At 46.7% G+C, this 19498-nt stretch overlaps 1 protein-coding gene across 5 annotated transcripts in view; it reads right to left on the bottom strand.

The window, feature by feature from the left end:
- The window catches only part of RUFY3 (RUN and FYVE domain containing 3), a 464645-nt gene extending 461108 nt beyond the window's left edge, over positions 1–3537 (bottom strand). For 2 of the 5 annotated variants that reach the window (XR_013607158.1, XR_013607157.1), the window contains exon 1: positions 3147–3536. Coding sequence is in view for 3 of the 5 variants with exons in the window: in XM_078676401.1 (XP_078532527.1) it covers positions 3147–3477 (331 nt within the window). In the remaining 2 variants the exon portion in view is untranslated. Of the gene's footprint in view, positions 1–3146 lie in introns of all 5 variants that reach the window. The other 3 variants (XM_078676401.1, XM_078676402.1, XM_078676397.1) reach the window with 2 other exon arrangements.
- Between the last annotated feature and the right edge of the window lie 15961 nt (positions 3538–19498).

Raw genomic sequence — 19498 nt, 5'->3', positions numbered from 1 at the left:
GGGCTGCTTCGAGTAGATTTTCTTTTTGACCGCCAGCAAACAACTGAATGGCTGCACGCTTTTGTGAACCACATGTTGAAGTTTATGCTGATTTTTCAGCGTTGCTCGCACTACTGGCACTAACTTCCAATGCAAGCAGCACAACATACATATTTATACCCATTGGCGAAACTCCTCTGAGTTTTTATGTAACTTCAGAGAATTCCACAGGGTTAAACTCTGCGAGTTCCACCCACACCGAACTGTATTGTACAGGCCTCGAAAAATCATTAAAAAGTTACTAGACCTGCAGGTCTAGTGATTTAAATAATCTACTCGACCTATTTGTAATGCTCTTGACCCATAAACTTGTTTCAAATGATGTGATCGTGGGCAAATAATTTAATTTATTGAGCTGCCATTTTCTTCATTATCACGAATGCACCTTCAGATGTGAAAGTTTGTATGTCTGCTGTACAAAAAAACTCTTGTTTGATTTAATAGACTAAACTTTTTTTCCATATATAATACAAATCTAGCCACATATAGGATACACATGACCCCTGACTTGCCTCTTAGTTCATTAACAGCATTTTCATCAGAGCAGGGGTAGGAATGTTTCTCAAACCATGTTTAAAAACTATCACTTTTAATAAATACATAGCTAAAGCACAAAGTACTAGCACACTGTCATTTGTGGAATCATCAGATTTTACACTGAAATGGCCAAAAACGTTCCGAATGACAAGCAGCTTCACTGTGCAAATGACACCTATTTGCAGAAACTCTTTCCAAACATTATTGTTTGAGCACTATATAGTTTATGCACATCACCAAGTAAAGTGTTCTGGTTTGTTTTGCTCCTATATTTACCTCTGTTTGCAAAATAATGTGCATTTGTAATTCCTGATATATTTTGAAATATTTGTAATATTAATTTACAGGCTATTTATTTAAATGTGTTAGAGGAAAATAACACTAACTCTTGTAAGATAGAGAAAAATAAACCTAATTTTCCAAACACCAATAAGTTAATAGACAAACTGACATTTGACCTCTTTCCTTGAACAGACAACACATGTCAAGATAAAAACAAGATTTAATGGCATCTTTATTGCTTATTCACTTTCTAAATACACAGAACACCTGTTCATTTCCAGCCTGAGTTTACTGGCCAGAAGGGTCTAATAGATGCTAAAAATAGCTCAACCAAATAAAATTGTACTCGCAATTGCGAGTGGGCGAGTAGATTTTTCAAGGCCTGCTAAAGTTGTATTTATATATTGTTTACTACGTCCAACGAGGCACTGAAAGCACTTTATAGCGAATAGCATGCTACTTTGATACCCAAGAATAGGGGTTAAGCCAGTGTTATTTTGTTGTGGTTATTGTTGATTAATGGGATTAGTCTTGAGCTCTCAAGCAGACCACTCCATGTGCCCGTTTCTTTGTACCAAGCTGTATTGAGTGGAGTGTGATCAGTTGTAGGGGCTACTGAGTTCATACATGATTGGGGGAGTGAATAGATAGGCTAGAAGAAATAAAAACAGATTGTTGATTCTATCACATTTGCTTCCAAAACCATGTGGTGTTGACCAGTAGGGTATATGAGGGGGCCAAGTCGCCCCATTCAGAGCGATAGCTTGAGTTTTCTTAAAAAATTGAGCTTTTGTTTTCAACAAAACAGGCACATTATCAAACTTGAAAATTAACAATTTATCCAGAGTGTCAAAAAATAATGCTGGACTTGGTTTCGCACTAGTTTTTTTTTTTGTCAACAGGGCTGGATCATTACATTTTGAATACTATTTTACAAATCACGCAGAGGTATTGGAAAAAAGTGCAAATCAAAAGTATAGGCCTGCCCACCAGCCTTCATTACCAGCAACTCCCAAAGTCTAACTCGGAATGCAATGTTCGACTGGATGAGGCCTTCAAATTAACATACCTGCAACTGATAAAAAGAACTGGATAACCTGTGCTCAGAGTCTAGAATGATGGTTGTGTTGTTTCTACGCTGAGGGATAGAATATTGTATTGCAGCATTTATATAGCTCTTACTACACCTTTGTGGGTTGCTGAAGTACTTGGTTACATAGGAGCACACTACATCATCTAGGGTGAGGGTTGGTAGGATGTTGTTTTTGTTTTGATCCTATGTGGAAAGTGCTTCCAATGTTCACCGGGGTGAGGTTATCATGTTATGTGACACAGCGGCAAGCAGTGTGGTGGATGATTAAGTGTGAGACAGGAGCGTTTTGGCCTCTGGGAAGACAGTAGCCAATTATTTCCTAAGAGCAGCTACTGAATGACCATGAAGCTGAAAGGGTAGTCAACAAATATTGACAGCTCTCCCCTATCTAAATGGAAGACAATTCTTTTCATGAAGAAATTGATTATTTTGCTCACTTCGCTATAATGACCTACACTCTGAGCAGTCAGTGGAAGACTATAAAGTTCGTCTCCTTTTCCACCCTCCACATTTCAACGTATTTTAGACGTCATACTTTTTTTAACAGACGAAAGAGGCTTTTGTGTGCGAAATAGGCAACGTATTCGTACTTTCCTGGACAGTGTGCATTGTTGCTTTTAACGTAAAGTTAATTTACCACAGTGTGTCCAAAGCAACCTTACTGCATGGTGCTCTCGCTAACTACGCCGAGTATCTGAGCAAAAAAAAGCAATCTGGTTGTCTGCCTTCTTCTGAAAACACCACACCCAAAGTAGGTTCTCTATAATAGTATCACGGTGAAAGATTTCCGACTAAAGCTTCTATCCCGGTTATGATATTGTGACTGAGGCTTTAAGAGGACCCTTTCGAACCCAAGTGCTTAAAACGTACTTAACTAGAATAAGGTTTCCAATCTCTTTAACTTAATGTATTTCCTAAGTTTAAAGCAGATGCTATGGAAACACGGTCTCTTGCCATGCACTGGCCGGTGCCAGCAGTGGGGAGGAGACAAAGCAAGATGACACTCAGCTGAGGCAGCAGGCATGCATGTGACAGCTCTGTGCGCACGAGGGTCCGCTCTGCTCTGCCCTGCCCTCTTTTGAGTCCGGTAGCAATGTCAGTCCTCGCTTGCTGAGGTCCAGCATTAATGCATGCCCCCAACGACGCCCTGCTGGACCCACATGTACCCCCATGAACCCGTGCCGGCGGTACTCACACTTCTTGCACAGCGCCGCTCGGTCGCCGGGCGCCCCCGGGTAGTTCATCATCATCATCAGCAGCGGCAGGTTGGAGGAGGGGGACAGGGGGGAGTCCTCGTCCCCCGCCGCTGCTGCCGTCCGTCCGCCACCGAGCTCCGGGCTGCTCCCGGACGCTGCCTGCGGCGGGCGCTGGCGGGCCCCGGGGTACAGGAAGACGGGCGGGGGCAGCGGGGACACCGGGGAGTCGCAGCGGGCCCCGGCTCCCTCGTCGGGGTCCCCGCGTCGCCGCTGGCCGCCCACCATGGTCGCTCCGCTCCAGCCCTCCAGCGGCCGCGGGGACTCCGCCATCTTCAGCTCCGCTTCCTGCTGCCGCCTGCGCTCCCCGGCCGCGGCCAGGCCCCGCCCCCGGCGCGCCGCGCCCACCCCGGCCTACGAGTGTACACAAACTCCGGCGGCCGACACCGCCGTACCTATGGCAGGGGCGGAGCCGGGCTTCCCAAAGCTCAGGTCCCGTTCCTTATTTCATTCCGACAAAAAGCGCTATCCTTCAACGGCAGAGAATTTTTTTTTATATTTTCTTTGTTCTTCAAATGTAAAAAAAAAATCTATTAGTAGCCTGGTGTGGGAAACGGTGTTTGCTATTGTAAAAATAAACAGCACCTCCTAGAGAAAACATCTGTCACACCGCCGAAAAGCTGTCATATTTTAAAGGTCAACAAACACCTTCGTTTGAGTGACAGACCATCGTTTTACCACTCATTTGTTCACAAGTTATATTTGATATTACCATTACACAACATTCACCCACTCCATAAACGTCAATAAATGGTCAAACTAGACTAGAGTTATAATGACTGGGGTTTGATAACTACAAAGTTGGGTGAAAGGGGAAGGAGCAGAGACCACTGACACTTTAATGTGTGTGAAAAAGGAATGCTTTATCGAAACAGGTGCGCAACACAACTAGGCATACCACCATACACAATTAAACCTAATTAAACAATTGTGTCTCCTACTATTCCTACCCCACCGACCTCTAAGGTCCCTAGCCCTCATTATAAAGTACCCATACAACGTCATGACCTACTGGCCTTCTGCGATAGTAACACTTTTACCTTCCCCTCCCATTTAACAGTGAATCAATTAACACATACTAAACCGAACTTCCTATGAAGTAACCTTTCAGTTCCTGTCTTGTTTCGATGTGAGCTTGTTCACACCCTCCCTTTTAGCCTGAATCGCCTATGGCAACAACAATAACCTTACTTGAGGGCCTTCCGGCAATGCCCTGCACCCGTCTCAAAGTGACAACCATACATAACCTTCAGCCCCTGTGCACCTGTTCTGCATAACACTGCCAACCCTACAGCAAAAGACCCCCTCTCTCTAACCCGAAATCCTAATCTGTGGGATGGGCAGGTGGGAAAAACTTTAGCAATACCTATAACTAGGGCTGCCACCAGGAAACCCTACCACAAACTGGTGGTTGGAAGCCCAAAATGTTTTACCTATATAATGTTGGGCTACACCCTTTAACGGATGTAGCCCAATGAAGCACAGTCATCTAGACTGAGTCAAATTCCCCCAATGTCCTGGGGGACAGACCTCCCTCTGATCGGCTGTCCCCTAAAACCCTATTGGGTGAAAGAGGTCACAGCACAGACCATTGACACGTTAATGTGTGTAAAAAAGGTCACTTTATTGCAGGTGTGCATCACATTATCCTAGGCATACTGTCCTACAAAACTAAAGCCTCACTATACAATGTTATTCCCTACTATTCCAACCCCCACCCCTAAGGTCCCGCCCCCCACATAAATTACCCAGCATAAATATGCGCCATGACCTACTACACACCTGCAATAGTAACACTTTTAACTTCCTCTCCCATTTAAGAGTGAATCTATAAATGTCTAGTAAACTGAATTTCCTATGACATAACCTTTCAGTTCCTGCCTCAGTCTGGTGTGAGCTTGTTCACACCCTCCCTTTCAGCCTGGTTCGCCTTTGGCAACAATAACCTCATCTAAAGCCCTGCAAACCTATTGGCCGACGGCCACCAGAAAAATACACTAGCTTAACTTTTTCTGACCCCTCCCCTCTGTCCACCCTGGCTGGACAAGCTAACCCCTGTACTCTCAAATTCCTTGCCAAAAGTCCTTCACTTGCATCAAATACAATTTCATCTCATACCAAGAAAGATGTACCCCTTCTCCTCTAAAGAACTCCACTGCATCATAAGGAAGATCAGAGTGTTCTACTCAACCTAGTCCCTTGTTCCTGCAAAAATGTTGCATCTCCCTGTTTACTTTTCTCCTTGCCTTGTCTGTTGCTGCTGGCTTGCTGGTACCGCTCCGATTTCCCAGAGGAATAAACCCAGTCATGCTACAAAATACCCTGACCACTGGGGTTTGCTCTCCTTTAGGTCCTTCTTCATAGCGCGCAATAAAGACAGACCTTTCTCCACAGCCATATAATTTCCACCCACATGTAGATGAAGAATATCCAGACAATCTTTCCCCTGTAACAGCCTATTTAGGGTAGGCAGAAGCTCTCAACACCTCATATTCCCTTTCCCATGCCAAGTCATGGAAAGAGTCGTGGAGTCAAACCCCAGGACACGTCCCAAGGAACTTGTCCCAGCTTCCTGTTCAGCCCATTTAACAAACAAATGTCCAGCTATTCAAACTACAAAGCCGTCCATCCTTCGGGCCTGGAACTGTCATGGGGCTGAGCCTTCCATTCACACTGTGTTAAGTTGATATGAGCTTATTAGAAGTTTAAACACCATTCTTCCTTTCTTCTGCCTTTTGCACACGGCACACATTATAATAAATGTTTAGAGTTTAGCAGAGTGTTTTGCTTCACACGAGAATAATATGTTTTTCTATATTGGCATCCTTGCTTGGTAAGCTTTGTCTGAACAGTGAGTGACGAGGCCTTCAAGGTTATTTCAACACATTGGTTGTTGTTCGGACTGATTAGCGCACGTTCTAGACATAACATATATGCAGCTGTGGCCACCTCTGATTTTGGCGCGTTTAATATTGCACTGCGTAGGCATGATCACACATACTTGGAGAACATTCGCATGCTGAGAGCTGGTGTAGAATCTGATGTGATCCATTTCTGCTAGCACCAGAGGCATGGGGCCGCCTTTGTAATCCCAAGAAACCTTCTATAGATATAAAATAACCTACTAGCAAGGGAGGGTGAAATATAGGTATATTTTAAACCTGTTTCCATTTAGCATTATAACATGCTTTCTCCCTTTGTATTTTATGGAATAGTAACTATGCTGATAATCTTATTGCTAATAATATGTCTGCTTGTATTAGCTAAGATACTGCGCATGAGAACACGGCATTAGAAATAAACATTTCAAACTTGCACGTGTCTTCATTTACTCCCTGTTTTGGACTGGTATGATAGTATAACAAAAGAGTGTTCATGTGTTCCACATTGCCTGAGGTAATTCAAGTTCCATGTTCTGGGTTGTCTAATCATTGGTGTTATGGAAGAGCCAGTCAGACACTAATGCTAGGCTGGTAGGGGATGTTGGGTACTAAGGTGAGTTTTGGCACACCCTAATTCACTGATGTTCCAAGTCTCTATGCACAGTTCGGTGTAGGAGCAGAATCCCTGCTACAGAACTGAACCTGAAAAGAAAAACATCAATAAGGGAACATATAGGAAACTGGGTGCTCAACACCCCATACCCACTTTTTCCCTTACATACTGCTGGAAACAATCAAAGACCATCCACCCAGACCCACGATTTGCTCCATGGACCAACCATTCCTGTCTGCTTCCGTGGCCGCCTGGTGCAAAAAGAGTGGGTGCTGTAATCTGTATCTACCAATCCCAGTCTGGCAAGTGCTTTCCTCAGAATTGTCAGCAGCTGAAATGCCATCACCTGGTCACCTTGGGATCCCTTGAAAACCTCACCCGTAGGAGTCACCCGGTGCCCACACAGTTTCATACCCCATGCTACTGGGCACAAGCTCTCTAGTGGGTACACTGGCAGGAGAACTGTTGTTCCTCTGGACCTCTGATCCGATTTGGAACAACGCAGGCGTGTCCCTACTTCCGATGCTTGAAAATCAACTTCCCCCAATAGCAACCCCCACTACCCCCAACAATTCTGACACATTGAGGGCTCCAAAAAACATCCACGTATTCAAAGTGGAAAACAAAATGGCTTCATGTGCCGAAGAGCAAATGGCTGGCAAAATCCCCATCACCGTGAAAAACACTTGCCATGTAAGAGGCTTTCTCTTGTGCCCCGCACACCCCTGCTCCCTAGCCCAAACATCCAACATCCACTTGGCCAATTCCCCCGCCGATGGAGCGTACACCCAGAACATCTTTCCCATTAAAGTGATGCCCGCCAACCTACCTGAGATCGTAACTCGAGAAAGGCCTTTCTCCATCAAAAACAGAATTAACTGCTCCACATCTTCAATTCTTTCCCACTCCCTAAATCTCCTACAAGCCCTTGTACTCAAAAATTCACCCCAAGCCTGGACATACCCCTTCTGTGTGGACAAAGCCAGGGACCCTACCACCAGCTACAACATATTCTGTCTCCTACTGTCCATAACTCCGGGGGCATATGCGGCTTGACCCTGTCCACTTCCATGGCCAGTCCATGGAACCTCTCCCACGGTGAATAAGACAAAGCATCTGTGATGTCCTTGTCCACACCTGCAAAAGAAACAATTGATGGACGGAATGCTGGACAATGCAAACATTCACCCCCAGTCACAAGGTAAATCCATCATTCATTTGGTCACCACACCACCCCAGTTTGGACCCAGCCGTATGCAAATCAGTCCTGACCCTGTTCCTTGTGGGAACAGTCCAGCCCGAACTGCCAAGCCAGGTCCTCCATGGACCAGAAACTAGCATCCTAGGACTGGTTTCAGGGTTTCATATCTCATCGGCCAGGATAGCTTGAATCCAGTGGCGCAGCGAGCCCGACACCGACGTCTGGCATACCCGGCGCACTTAGGGCGAGAAAGCAAAAGACACACAAGTGATGGACGGAATGCAGAACAAATCAAAACATTCACCCCCAGTCAAGAGATGTGGGTTAAATCATTCATTCTTTTGCTCACCAGTTTAGACCTGGCCATATGCAAGTCAGTCTTGACCCTGTGCCTCATAGGAACAGTTCAGCCCGAGCTGCCAAGCCAGGTCCTCCCTGGATCGGAAACAAGCATCCTAGAACCGGTTTCAGGGTTCCACCCCTCATCAGGATAGCTTGAGGAGCCGCATAAAAAGATCTGTAATACTCATAAAGAGCTTCGTTCACGCCTTTTTGTGTGTCTACATGGGCATGCATTGGAGTGGTCATTTCAATTATGGGTATTTAAGGGGAAGAGTTTCTAATCATTTGGGTGAGCATTGTACCCGACTTATCTGGTTCCACATGTATTTTCTGAGTGTATGTGCGGTAATCCACTACACAGAGGCACTCCAGCAGGTCTGCATATTCAATGTGCGCAGCTTGCAACTCAGGTAATTTATCTGCATTGTATACTGCGTCCCACTCTAGTTTGCCCAGGCTCTCCTCCACCCGCTTCAGGTCTCGGTTTATTGTAAGCTACGCTCCAACAACAGAGCTAATCGCTGCCCCCCTCGTTACGACCTTGAAGGCCTCCTATTCTCTTAAGTTTTAGGAGGTCGTGTTTGTATTAAGTGTAAAATGTGTGTCGATGGTGGTAGCCATATTGGTACGAAAGACTCCATCTTCCAGAAGATGGAGGTTTCATTTCTAAGTCTAGACCGGTGTAGGCACTCACCCCAAGACATGCTAAGTTCCTGGGAATTGTGATCAGAGAGTGTTTTTCCGAGATCTGCAGTATGAGTAATGTGGATCATGAATGTGGGGGAGCAGAGGATATGTTCTATCTGTGTATGCAATGCATGTGGAGGAAATGAAAATGAATATTTCTGCATTCCCAGGCCTAGGACTGGAGGGCTTTGGCCTGGGAAATTTGTTGCTGCTCCTGGCAAGAGGGGAGGGGGGGTGTGAGCAGTCTAGGTTTGTGTCCAGCAATGCGTTAAAATCACAGCCAAGTATCCATGGGTACATAGTCCAGTCTGGTAGTGCTGTGTTAACGCAGGCCAGGACGGCATCCTGTGCTGTGTGCAGCGAATAGAGGCTGGCAAGCACCACTGGCATGCCATCTAGGTACCTGCCATTAGACTCTATCAGTGTATCTAGTACTTCAAAGGAGACCCCTGATCCACACTGCAGCTCCCCTTGCAAACGCAGGATAAGAGGAGTGTTATATCTGCCCCTGCCATTTTTTCCAGATTTTGAGTGCCTCTGAGGAAACACTCTGCGCTTTGCATCTACACAGTTGAGTGTAAATTGTATGACGTTTATGGTTTGAGACCATTCCTCTAACATTCCAAGTTGGGGGGGTGCACCCGGTGTCCTGCCCCTTGTGCGGACCCAGTGCACTCTCTCCACACTGAACAACTTGGTTAGGATTTCCAGGGCTACCATTTCTTGCAGTCAAATCTCTATGAATTGAGTGGATTGTTACCTTCACAGTTTTCGGTCAGGCCAATTATTCTCACGTTGTTTTGACGTGAGCGTCCTTCAGAGTCTTCAACTCTGTCCTGCAGCACTGTTAATTTGTGCTGAAGCCACGCAACAGCTGCAGTTTGTTCAAGGGGCGATTTCAGTCAGAGATGCTGTGTTGGCTTGTCTGCCAGCTTCAAATGGTCCCCCCAGAGGAGGCCAGCATCAACAGTAAGGGTCCCCTGTTGTTGTTCCAGGACCGCCCAGGACTCTCTGCTTTCTTTTAATATGAGGTCCAGCTTGTCCTGGGGAGGGTCGCATTCCTCTGCTGTCATTGAAGGGGAGCCATCACCTCCTCTGAACAGTGTTTGCCCAGAATCTTCGTGGTCAGTCTGTTTCCTTCTGGTGTGGCTCATTTTGCAGAGCCCCTAATCTCTAATTGCCTTCTCCAAGCACTGTGTACTGGGCCTCCGCTTCATTGGGGGACCCAGCCCCTGAGCCATCCGCCTTCTCTCATTGCACGGACCAAAAAACAAGCCAGATGGGATGGAATGGTGTTTTATCTCCAGGGATTTGACCTTGCATAGACCGGGGACAAGGCAACACCAAAGGCTCCAAGTGTACTCTAACCTCCGCTGGGCTCCCCTGCACCACCCACTGCTGGCTCCAGTGGCACAGAAGCCCACTGGCCCCATCACAGATCAGGTCCCAAATGTGGACAGCTCGCGCTTCCGTAGTAAGTGATCCTGCAGATTCAGCGCACTCCTGTCCCCACACCCTCTCCAAGGCAAGACTGTAGCAGATCAGGCCTGCCCGGCCTAGTAGAGTTGTCTCCACTGCCCGGGCCTTCCAAGTCAGCCAAGGTTGCGCCGCATAGTTGTGTACATTAAGGAGCAGGCCTTGCCAAACTGTTATCCCCATGCAGCACCCTAGCGATTTAGTTCAGGTCTTCGAACCCGGCATGTCCATCCGTCCGCTTTAGAGGGAAGGATGCACACTAACCTGTGGGCTCCAGTCAGCCCACACGATGGGCCTTCCATCGGTACAGATCTTCAGTCAGCGAGCAATCGGGGCCAGTGGACCCGCAGTCCATGATGCATAGCCCGCCATTTCAGAGAGTCCCAGTCTTTGATGAGGGGGTGCTGTTGATTTTGCTTTGGGGGGGGGGACTCGTCGGCTCCAGAATGTCCGTGTGCAGCACTCTACGCATCCACCGGCTCCGGGGCATCCGACACAACCAGGGTCCCCAGCGAACGGCCAGAAACAAGCCAGATCCTGGCATGCCCCATTACCCAGTGGGCATGGCCCTGGACCCATCTAGGACTGCAGGAGCCCCCCTCCGCTGCAGCCAACATAACAGCGCCAGTCCACCAGACAGGTGCGCGCAGGCACAGCTAAGAGATTGGGTGCCCTTTCTAGTCGAGGGCCTGCATGGTGGCGCCTCCTCTCCCGGGCTACTCTGGTGGCAGTCTATGCCCACAGCCGCCAAGCACATGAGGGTTTGCCGGCAGCCTCCAGTCTTACTTCTCACTTGCTCAGGTTGGCAGCTGTGTCTCATCCCGGGTGCGTGGCCAGCTCTGTGCAGAGGCCTCACCACCCCGGCCGAACCCGTTGGGCGATCCCCGATGCCATGGCCACTTTGTCCATGGATCCCACACTCATGGGGTGTTAGCACTGGGCTCCTGGTTTCTGCCAGTCTTTTGGGTAGGGTGTATGTTCTCCAGCCCAAGCTTTCAGCAGGCAGTCTCATTGGTTATGTTCAAGCCTGCCAATGGGAGCCGTTTGTCTGTTAGCCTGCCATGTTACCACTGATCCCAGGTTCACAGGGAGCATGGCAGTGCCGTAATAGGCACACAGGTGCTGGGCTGGAGTTCTTGCCATACAGGGGGTCAGTAGAAGCCAGCAGCATATTTTCTGGGCAGATGGCTCAGAAATGCACATGATTCAGCGAGCGAGTGGACCTTTGTGCTTTTTGGTGCTATTTTCACTTAAATCTTTAAACTTGCATATCTCCAGTTCTACCAATTAGATTTTCTTCATTTTGGTGTCAAATTATTTATTACATTTGACTATTCTAAAGTGGTGTGGGAATTTTCATGCAAAGTGTTTTCACTTTATTACTGTTTGAACTGCTGTATTACTACATTACACCTTAGCGCGTGTGTAGGTACCGCACAGGTTTCACGTGGCATTCTTCACCTTTGCCACTCACTAATCACTCACTTGGTCCCGACAAAAGCCATTCACTTTTTATACGGGCTGAAACATGTAGACCGCCACACATAGTCAACTGACTGTAATAATTCCCAAATAGTTGCACTACACATATTGCCTTTTAACCATATCCTGAGCCGCCAATGTCAAAATTTGAGGAAAGGATTCTCAGAGATATTTTTAACCGTAGTAATTCACCTCACATCACACACCTGCACAACACCAGCTCCGCTGTAATCAGGCATCGTATCACAACCGAGGGGCACTCAGCCGCCCGGTTGGGACCCCAATGATGAAGCATGACACCAACTAGGTTGGTGGGTGAGGGGTCTTTTAAGAACACCTAATGGGTCCATGTTCATACTACACACAGAGATAGTAACTGACCCCAAAAGAGGTCACCAGCTACCCACCCTACACAAAGAGGAGACAGAGTTGATGGAAAACTATGTTGCAGCGATTTGGCAGCTTTAACAGCCAGGATGCATTCGGGGGGCAGAGAAATCGGGCTGCCTGCTGGCCAGGATTTCTTCAGCGAACCAACGCCAACACCCCATCACTACGTCTAGAGGGCAATCGGATTCACCCATATACACCCAACAAGCCATTTGCCACATGCTTTTTCAATATTACACTGACCTCTATACAAATCCACAGCCTTCCAGGGGGGCAAATGTCCAATTATTTCTGGGGGACACTGATTCATCAGAGCGTCCACCAGATCTCTCTGCCGCCATGGAAGAACCTATTTCTCCACAGGAAATAAAAGTGGCCCTCATAACTTCGGCATCGGAAAAGAACCCGGGACTGGAAGGCCTACAGATTGAATTTTTATAAAACATAATCTACAACTATTGCCCCGAAACTGTGCAGACTCTTTCAAGAAGCTCTGGATACGGGAATGCACCTTTCATCCATGAATGAGGTGATCCTAGACCCTATTCTCAAACCCCACAAGGTCCCCCTCGATGCCACATCATACAACCCAATTGCATTAATAAATATAGAGTATAAAATACAACAATCTTAGAAGACTGACTTTTCTGGGGGTCATCTCCCATCTGGTTCAACCAGGTCGACTTCCCTCAACATCTGAAGATTATACAGAAGCTTGGATGTAGCCCTGGACCATTGGCTCTATTCTGCATCCCTAATTCTGGACTTAGAAAAAGCATTCCATACCCTCAATTGGTCATAGCTCTTTTTGGTCCCTGGAAAATTCGGTTTCAGACCCAGGTTATTACAAATGGTACGCCTATTTTATCAAGCTCTACATGCATGGATCAGGCTTGGGGCACACATCTCATCCCCCAGTGGGGATCGGCAGGGGGACCTGCCAGTGCTGCCCCCTTTCTCCCCTATTATTTGCCCTGATGCCCAAGCCCCTGCAGCTCGGATACGTTTGGAGGGTTGTACATGGGGTATCCACCTCCCTGATGACCTACAGGCCTTATCCCTGTACACTGATCATGTCCTACTATATATCCGTTAGAGAAGGACATGATATGATTGCTCAGGCCTTGGAGACATTTGGTAGGGCTTCAGGTCTCTTTCTCAATAGAGACAAATCCTACCTTTTCCCCCTGTATCAGGACAACCCCCGCTTGCTCTTTCTCTCGGTGCAAACCAGGCCAGATGGGAAGGTTACATCTTTTGTTAACAAGGTATTAATGTGTTTCATGAAATACACAACCTCCTCAATGGCAAACTCACCATGTGGCCTCACTGATATTATATGTGACCTTTTGGAAGACACTTCCACTGTCGGTTGAAGGTCTTGTGGCCAAATCTAACTTGGTGGTGGTTCTGAGACTGTACTATTTTGTCAACCTTCCTCTACTCACAACACGTCGATTCTTTTGTGAACTGAATTGAAGTCATATAGTCGACGGGCCGATGATGCATGACCCTGTTGTTTCTGAGCTCAACCTGGGAGCTCCTCACTTCAAAGCATACTATGTGACTGCCGAGCTGCAATGGCAGTCCAGGTGGCTTGTGGGCATAGACCTGGAAGAAACTGGGACCACTCAACCAGGCTACAATACTCAATTTGACTTCCTCAGGAGTGCGTGCCCCCAGAGATCTCCCTCGACTACTCAATCTGGCCTTCTCAGCCTTGCAAAATCCAAAGCCTCATATGCTCCTAATATTCCACTCTTTGGCCTTCCACACCAACAAACACATGTAGACTCTCAACTCCAGGTGCCCTAGACAGATATAGCAATAACACCATTGGAGACCTATTTGAAAACAACCAAATCCAAATTCAATCCTTTCAAAATCTTACCGAAAATTATTTACTTCACGAAGGACAATCTTTTATGTATGCCCAGCTCCGATATACGCTCCATAGCACCTTGGAGATCAACACAGAGGAGCCTACAACTCACCAACCGACCCATACCCTGTACATGGGCATTACTAGACACTACAAGCCTGATTCACAAAGGCAAACTTACAGTTCTTTGTGAGTTTATGAATGTTTGCTATTCACAAAAGTATTTTACTTGTATTGTTATGCAGGGCCGGCTTTAGCACTGGTGGCGCCCAGTGCGACAATCACTTTTGGTGCCCACACGTCCCATGACAGCCTCTTCGGATTCTCTCCCTACCACCTACAAAAATGCCCCTCATCTCTCCTATCATAAGATATTGCTAAACACAGTGCCCCTCTGAGGTCACTGCACCCCCCTCCACAAGTCAGCGCCCAGTGTGGTCGCACCAGTGGCACTGCCCTAAAGCCAGCCCTGTTTGTTATGACTGTGGAGTCTCCCCACATAAAACAATAGGACTGCCCTATCTTTTTATGTGCAGACACTCCACAGTTGCCAAGAAATTACTTTGGGGAGAGGATGTGGCGTAATGGACCGAGCTGTCAACCTTGGAACTGGGGAACCAGGTTCGAGTCTTGGCGTTGGCTCAACATCCTGTGATTCTGGGCAAATCACTTACAGGTAGATGCATTAAGCATTTTTGCGAGCGCAAACGGTGTGTATCGCAAAATTCGGCCGTTTGCGCCCGCAAAAATGGCATTTGAGATGCATCAAGGGTTCAGGCACTCGCAATTTAAGAATTCGCAAATAATTGCGAGTTCTCAAATTGCAATTGCATTTAAGGAATCGCAATTTGCGATTCCTTAAATGCAATGCATGAACCATTCCAAGATTGCGAATTCGCAATCTGGGACCGCTATTTACCGCGAAGTCATACTACGTGGTAAATAGCAAAAACTTAGAAATATGCACTTTAGTGCATTTTTCTAAGTTGTATGTTACACACACACATGTCCTTGGAACATGTGTGTGCGCAACACCAGTGAACATTACCATTTCAGGGGTGCAACAGGGTGTCCTTTGGACACCCTGGCACCCTTGAAATTGCGGCACATTTGCGATTCGCTAATTGCTAATCGCAAATTAGGAATGACTCCTCATTCATTCCTATGGGCCTTTAGGCCCATAGGAATGAATGGGAAAGCCATTCCTTATTTGCGATTAGCAATTAGCGAATCGCAAATAAGGAATCAGTAGAAATCGCAAATAATATTGCGATTCCTACATGCATCCCGTTTTGCGAGTCTTTAATAGCGAATCCTTAAAATTCGCTATTAAGGACTCGCAAAACATAACTTTGATGCATCTGGGGGTTAATCTCCTGTGCCTACCAAACGTGAATGTGTCCATGTGTAATGTAACTGGTGCTCATGTACGGCGCTCCAATACCTCCAGATCAAGTTTGTGCTATATAAAAAACTGCAAAAAAACTAAAAACTAGTGTAACACCTTTGTGAATAGCAAACAATTGTAAACGTACACAAAATTGTAAGCATGCAGTTGTGCGATGTGTCGTTGTCCGCTCCCTCTCCCTTGTAGGCGTCTCTCTAGTTGATGTTTTTTTTTTTCTTGCATTTATCTATCTCTTTACATCGCATGTGTACATGTACGTATTTTTGGCAAACTGGAAAACGGAAAAATGGAGTTTCTAGAATGTGTTGCTCTGCTCATCATATTGTTGGTCACATCTACCTATGTTTTCATTTTGTATTCCTGTTCATATTGTCGCTGATTTTCTCTACACGCTTCGTGACTGTTTGCTCCTATGTACCAACCTAATGCGAATAAAGAGATTTAAAAAAAAAAAAAAAAAAAAGCATGCAGTTGTGAATCAGGCCCAATGTGCCCTGGCTGTATGAAACACTGTACTGTGACCCACAACACCCTCTGTGGTGCCTCCAAGATATGTGGGAAACGAATTTCGATGGGTGCAAACTGATAAGGAATGGGTGCAGGTAGCAAGCATCCCTTGAATACCCAGGTACGTGTTGCGTAATGCACGCTTCCAATTACTTCAATTCTACATGCTCCATCATGGCAATCTTTACCCTGTCTGCCCCCCCAGGATGTTCCCCGGGGCATCTGCCTTCTGCCCTCAATGTCCCCACTCCAGCAGATCTCCATCACATGCTCTGGGACTGTCCATATTTGAGGACATTCTGGATACAAGTCTTCCAAACACCAACACGCTGCACTGACGCACTCAGTCCCACCCTCCTGAGAACATTGTGCACTGGGGATCTTCTGCCGCCCCCATAAAAGCAAAGTTTTCTCATGATTTCTGGATCTAGCATTAATACTGGCAAAAAGAGCGATCACATCCCATTGGAAATTTATGGCATCTCCCACCCTCTCAATTTGGCGCACGGAGTTGCTGAGATGGTTCCGGCCCAAGAGTAAGGCCTACATGCGGAGTTGAGCAGATGCCTACAGAAACATCGAATAGCAGGGCAGTGGGACAGTTTTTGGCAGCCCCTGTCTGAGACTTCCAGGGATGCCACCCTTCAGGAGTACACTCAGTGATAAATTCCCCTCCCCCTTACTCGATTCATGTAGATCGAAACTCCCACTCGGCCGATCCCGTTGAGCATTTCGCAAGAAACTGGCCCCTCCGGCCCCACTGCTCTTCCCAGCACCAGCTCCTCTGCACCTGATTCACCCTTCCTGGTGGTCCCCCGGGCACGCCCTCTCAAAGAACATTATTCCCCTGGTCAATGAACACCCACTCCTCTCTGCTTCTCCTCCGCACTCAACAGGCACCTGCAGATGGAAATCTTAACTCCTGCTTAACATTCAGAACTGCCAGATATAACACCATACGGTTGTACAACATGCATGTGCTTTCGATGATTCTAATGATGGTAAACATCCAGATGAATATTTTTTGTGTCCATTTTGTGTTGCCTATGTTTTAGTAAAAAAATCAATAAAAACATGTTTTAAAAAAATGGGTTGCAGTGATGATCTGGGTCGTGGTCAAAGGTGTTAGTTGATATTCGGGGTGGTCGCCAACCGTGGCCACAAGACTTTTTTGGTGGCCAGTTATTGAGGAGCTTTGGAAGTGTCTCCATGCAAATATGACTGTGGTATGAAACATGTCCATGCCAAGTCATCTAGGCGCATTGGGAATGTCTCGATGAAACTCCTGACTACAGCTGTAATAGTTCAAAGCGCCCCATTGCCACAAGACTCCAACATCTTGAGAAATGACATTCTCAATTCCAGGCATGATGTAGAGGGAATCAGGCATAATGTTCCACTACAGTGTCTTGTGATGCCAGATTGTTCCTTGAATTGGTAACAAACTGATCGTTTGCACTTTTCACAGATTTCACAACACCTCATCTTCAAGGCAGCCTTCCTTACATGTAGGCGCATCTCCAGCACGCCTCTCCAGAAGACAATGGGCTACTGGCTCTAGATGGGCGCAGGCAGCTGTTTCAGGCAAGATGCAGACTTTCAAAGACTGTCTGGTCTTAAACCTGATGAGGGTAGTTGGCTGTCAGTGATCCTTGCCTTGGCACCTAAAGGTTCTTTCCATTTCTTCACTAGTAGGACATTGTGGCACAATGACATTTAGTTTGTGGATTCCAGTGTTCTGGTGCTGATACTGGTTTCAGAAAACTCTAGTTATTGTGTATTCCACCCAAACTGTCCCACCCACAGTCTTAGTCTCACAATATCAGCTGGAAGGAGTAATAGGCTGATAGCTTCCGGTATGGCGAAACCAAGACAAAGGCACAAAAGAATGAGAGGCTTCCTCATTCAAATCCATCTTCACCTGTTATGAAAGAAAGGAGCAGGAAAGAGGCAATAACAGTCCTGGCACTATAAAGGGGCCTTTTGTCTCGTATCCTTTACAACCTAGAGTCTAGTCCACTACAAAAGACCACGGGAATGCATTGGAGGAGCCTTGCAATCTACATCACTATCTAGCAGGCTCTTTCCAACGTCCATCTTGTTTGCCACTTTTGTTCAGGCAATTTAAAATAGATACCTGTTTGCCACTATAAAGCACGGCACACACACTCCATGCTTACTCTGTTAATTAACTCATTCCTATAGTATGCTGTTCCACTGTATGGCCACAGAATAAATGTAAACTTTGGTCCAATAGTTTTCCACAGATCTCAGCGATCATTATTTTAAGGATGCAATAGCCCAAACCAACTTAGGTGACATGCTTCATCATCGGGCCTGCTCCTCTCTGGGTTCCTAGAAACTGGGGTTCTTTAACCCCTTGGCCGCTGCGGTAATTCCGCAGCGGCGCTATGGGGGAGGGGGGGCCGCGCGGCGCCGCCATGCTTGTGACGGAACTACTCTACCACGAGCTGCGGTGGCGCTGTGCTTGTGACAGAATGGTTCTGTCACTGCCACGCCCGCCTAATAGAACCCTCAGAGCAGGCGCGAAATCAGCGCCGTGCCTGTGCGGCGGCCGGGCCGTGACGGAACCATTCCGTCACCAGCACAGCACCACCGTGGCTCGTGACGGAATGGTTCCGTCACAAGCATGCAAGGGGTTAATGGAGATCTTTTTCTTCTGCCCTGGCCTGGTGTTTGCCAGAGCTCAGGTCAATACCCTAAAGATGGGTGTCTGTGATGTGTAGCTTGGGTAAATAAGTGGATTAAAACTGATTATGGGTACTCCCTTTGCGATTTTATTCATGGTTAAGGACTGAATCAAGATTAAAAACAAAGCTAAAATAAGAAAGGCTGTAATTAGCCCTTGGGTGTGTTTAGTATGGTCATGCCCAAAAGTGACAGAAGGGTCTAGGCATTTCATCAGGACCATAGATAGGCCCAACTCTATTTAGTGGAGGATATTGTATTGCAATAAACTTAAAAAGAAAGATTTCATAATGCCCCCTGACCTGTAATATAAAACAAAGACAAAACGAAAAAAAGATAATATAAATATGAATGTTATATATTCTCATTAAAACGTGGTGCACATGAAATTCTTGTATGTGTCCAAAACATACAACTTGTAGCGCATGTGTCAGGGGTCCCCAAAAGGGGACGTGCTCAGTCATGCGCATGACTATTAAACATGCCCATAACAATTAAAACCGCATACAGCACTAGACTGCAAAGAAACGTACCAATTTGGTCCAATACCGAAGACCCTTAGGGAAACAGAGTGATGACTCCTCATCAATACTTTGTGACCAGAAAATAGTAAGGATTAACTTGCATGTAGAGGAGCGCTGGTCGAGCTGCTTGGAGAAGGACCCTGCTGGCACTTACTCCTGCCACGTGTGAAACACTTCGATCAGCTGGGGCC

This window comes from Lissotriton helveticus, chromosome 2_1, assembly GCF_964261635.1.
Source record: "Lissotriton helveticus chromosome 2_1, aLisHel1.1, whole genome shotgun sequence".
Lineage (NCBI taxonomy): Eukaryota > Metazoa > Chordata > Amphibia > Caudata > Salamandridae > Lissotriton > Lissotriton helveticus.
Note: the sequence above shows the minus strand (reverse complement) of the source record. Positions and strands in the feature narration are given on the sequence as shown.